Below are 3,340 nucleotides of genomic sequence, written 5' to 3'. Positions count from 1 at the left end.
ATTAGAGTCCACACAAAAGCCATGAGAGATCACACACACAGACACACACGGACCGATACACTTACGCCGCAAAAGTAGTTGACTATAGTAGCAACTGATCAACTCCTTTGGCTTAGTAAACTAAGCTTCTCTAGCTACATAGCTATAGGTGATGCCAAAGCATCGGTACAAGCATCTCCCTCTCTCTATCATCTGGTTGATCAGGCAAGCTCCTGGTTCTTCTCCACCACCCTCACCTCCTTTGCGGACCTCAGCACGGTTGCCTGCATCAACAATTAATATCGATCGAGTATGTCATCTATCAGGGGTGTAGGAGAAGATTCACACACATATATATGCACCGGTCAGTGGTGACCATTTAGAATATGGCTGCACATCCATACGTGAGGCGAGGCCCGGCGGTGACCTACCTGAGCGTCAGTGATCTCGACGGCGAACCCATCGACGATGGCGAGCGAGGACTTCTTGCAGTAGGTGTCCGGCGGGAGGAGCTTGGCGAGCAGCTTATCGTGCTTCTGGCTCAGGTACGCGTCCAGCGTTGCCGATCCCTGCTTCGACCTGCACCCAACAAAGAATAAACCATCAATCAAAACCACATTATTATTGATTACAAAAGTGCTAGCTACTGCCTACACAGATCGATGATCAGTGATATCAATGTCTTGTACATATACAGACCGATCGGCTCTTAGGCGCTCGTAGACGGGGTCCAAGTTCATGAACACGAAGTACACCTCCTGCAGCGGCTTCGCCATTGCTCTTGCACAGGAAAGCTTCCTAGTACTAGTACTAAGGTTGTCAGTGTGCGACTAGTGAGAGGAAGTGAGCAAGTGCTTGGTTGGTTCCATATCATTGCGATTGGCCGCTATTTATAGCCGGGGTGAGAAGAGAGATGGCTCGGAGCTAGCGTGCACCTGCAAGCTTTCCTACTGTGCCCAGATTAGCCTAGATCTAGAGTGATTAGTCAAATTAGCGAAAGCGCGACGCAACTAACAAACATGCAGCCAACTATGTATAGGCTTGAACTTGGTCAAGGGAATCTCACACCTATAATATGCACAGTCACATGCCTGCGTACGTCAGAGTCAGACCACTAATTATTCAACTCTTATTACTTGTCCATGTGACCATGTAGCTAGCCTACTGGTACTGTATGGTACGCCATATGGAGCATGCAAAAACATGGTGAAAAATGATGAATTTGACCTCTTAACAGAAATGAATCTGTTTTGAAAAAATATCACAATCTGACCTTTTGCATGCTAAAAAAACCGGTTCATTATTTTGCATTGAAGTTTTAGAAAATGGTCAAATTGGTCCATTTTCACAAAAGCATGTGGTTTGCAGTTGCTAATGCTGCAGAAGACATATGTACATCTATGCATGGTTCATTATTCAACTCTTGCTTGTCCGTGTAGCTAGCTTGCTGGTAGTACTATGTATGGTACGCCATATATATGGAGCTAGTTAAAACAAGCGAAAAATGATCAATTGACTCTTTTCTTAACTTAACATAAATGAATATGTTTTTTTTTCACAATCTGACCTTTTTCATGACGTCAGTTCCCATGGCACCGTGATTACATTGCACAACGTCATAAAATAGGGCGCTATGGTGTACCTACGGCATCATGCAAAACCATGGCATCCTACTCTAGATCGAACGCCATGCAATGTAGTGATGGGTAGGGCGTCATGCTAAAGGGGTTAGTTGGTGTTCATTATTTTGCGTTGAAGTTTTAGAAAATGGTCAAATTGGTCCATTTTCACAGAAGCATGTGGGTTTGCAGTTGCTGCAGAAGATATATGTATATCTATGCATGGCTCATGAGCAATATCCAATAGAATGTTTTTGATGGTTCGGCCGGAGGGGGCACGGCCTGGATATGCAGACATGCGTGCAGATGCAGTGGATATGTGCGTATGGAATCTTGAACAGGGCTGGTAGAGGTCAAGGACTCGAGATCGCTGCACTGCACCTGAACCCTGAGGCTCGGACTCAGAGATGGCGCTGTTGGCTGGGGACTGGCCAGATTGTACGCATGCATGTTGGTGCTGGCCAGAAATTCAGAACCAGATTCAGATGGGATGTGAGCAGTTTGCAGACTCGCAGTACGCACGGTCGCATATGCATGCAGTGATGCAGAGCTCGCTACTGGCCGCTGCACCTGAATGCATGGCTAGAACGAGAGGCCCCGGACGGATCGGATCCGGCGCAAGGACGGCACTGGCCGGCGAGGATCTCGGCAGCTAGCTGGCTGCTAGCATGCCATGCCATTTATGCACATTTTTGGTATGTACCTTGTACTTCTTCTACCTCGCCTCGTCGCATGCATAGATCATAGATGTTTCATCTCTAGTGAGGATCTTCTTACCTACATGCATGCCCTTGTTGTCATTGGGTTGTTGTCAGAGAAATGTATTTCTACCATGCATGCTATCTACAGGTGTGCACACTGTTTCTTTCAGTTTCATTGCGTTTTAATTTGTCTAGTTTTCCAGCCGTCTATACAAACTTCATGAATCATCACGGTACGAATCTTGGAGTAATAAATCAACGGCGGAAACATGCATGCACCCTAGCTAGAAAAACCACTTGTTGTTTTCATGCACTAGAACATATTTTTAGTTTAGGGCAGTCAATCCCGCCGTCTGATTAGATGAAATAGAATGTTACTTATGGAGTTTTATGCATAGCAGAAAGTGGCCGGCCGGCCGGAGTCGGATACAAAGGGAGAAAACCTAGGTAGTTACCGCCGCTGTGGACACGAGGATTTCCAGTCCTCTGCTCTACCAACTGAGCTATACTGACCTTTTCTTGTGCATCATCCTAGTAGAGTATTTGTATCTATGCCAATTAAAGGGACTAAAAAATAAATTAAATAAAGGATTTCAAATTCGAAATTGTAAAATGGGGGGGGGGGGGGGGGGGTAGTCCTATGCATTGATCCTGCGTGTGGGCATAAGGTCGCTGCGCAATCTCCTCCCAAAACATGTGAGCAACCACATCTTCCTTAGCACTAGAGCATATGGCTAGCAAGGCATGCATGTATCATGTATATGCATCATGACATAGCCCTGCTTGTTGTGTAGAGATGATCAATCTCTTCTTTTGATCGATATATGTGCATTATCAAGCTAGCTAGCTAGATTGTCTGGTAGCTGCCTCCTGTACATATTATATATATATATTCTTTCTCGCGCTGCATCAGTCGAGAGTGAAGCACAATCAGTTTAGAATTGGTGACATGACCCTTGAAAGAGCGAGGAGAAATGATATCTGATACTGACGTCCAAATTGGAAACCATCGATCGGGCGAACGGCAGAACTGTTACCCAA

At 45.6% G+C, this 3,340-nt stretch overlaps 1 protein-coding gene across 1 annotated transcript; it reads right to left on the bottom strand.

Moving 5' to 3' along the window:
• Positions 1-200: 200 nt before the first annotated feature.
• LOC124661589 lies at positions 201-755 on the bottom strand. The gene is made up of 3 exons (XM_047199463.1): positions 669-755; positions 411-551; positions 201-263 (listed from the first exon to the last, which is right to left on the bottom strand). The coding sequence occupies exons 1-3, from the start codon at positions 753-755 to the stop codon at positions 201-203; spliced, it is 291 nt and encodes a 96-aa protein (XP_047055419.1).
• Between the last annotated feature and the right edge of the window lie 2,585 nt (positions 756-3,340).

The sequence above is a fragment of the Lolium rigidum genome, chromosome 6 (genome assembly GCF_022539505.1).
Source record: "Lolium rigidum isolate FL_2022 chromosome 6, APGP_CSIRO_Lrig_0.1, whole genome shotgun sequence".
Classification (NCBI taxonomy): Eukaryota; Viridiplantae; Streptophyta; class Magnoliopsida; order Poales; family Poaceae; genus Lolium; species Lolium rigidum.
This window is presented reverse-complemented; position numbering and strand designations above follow the sequence as displayed.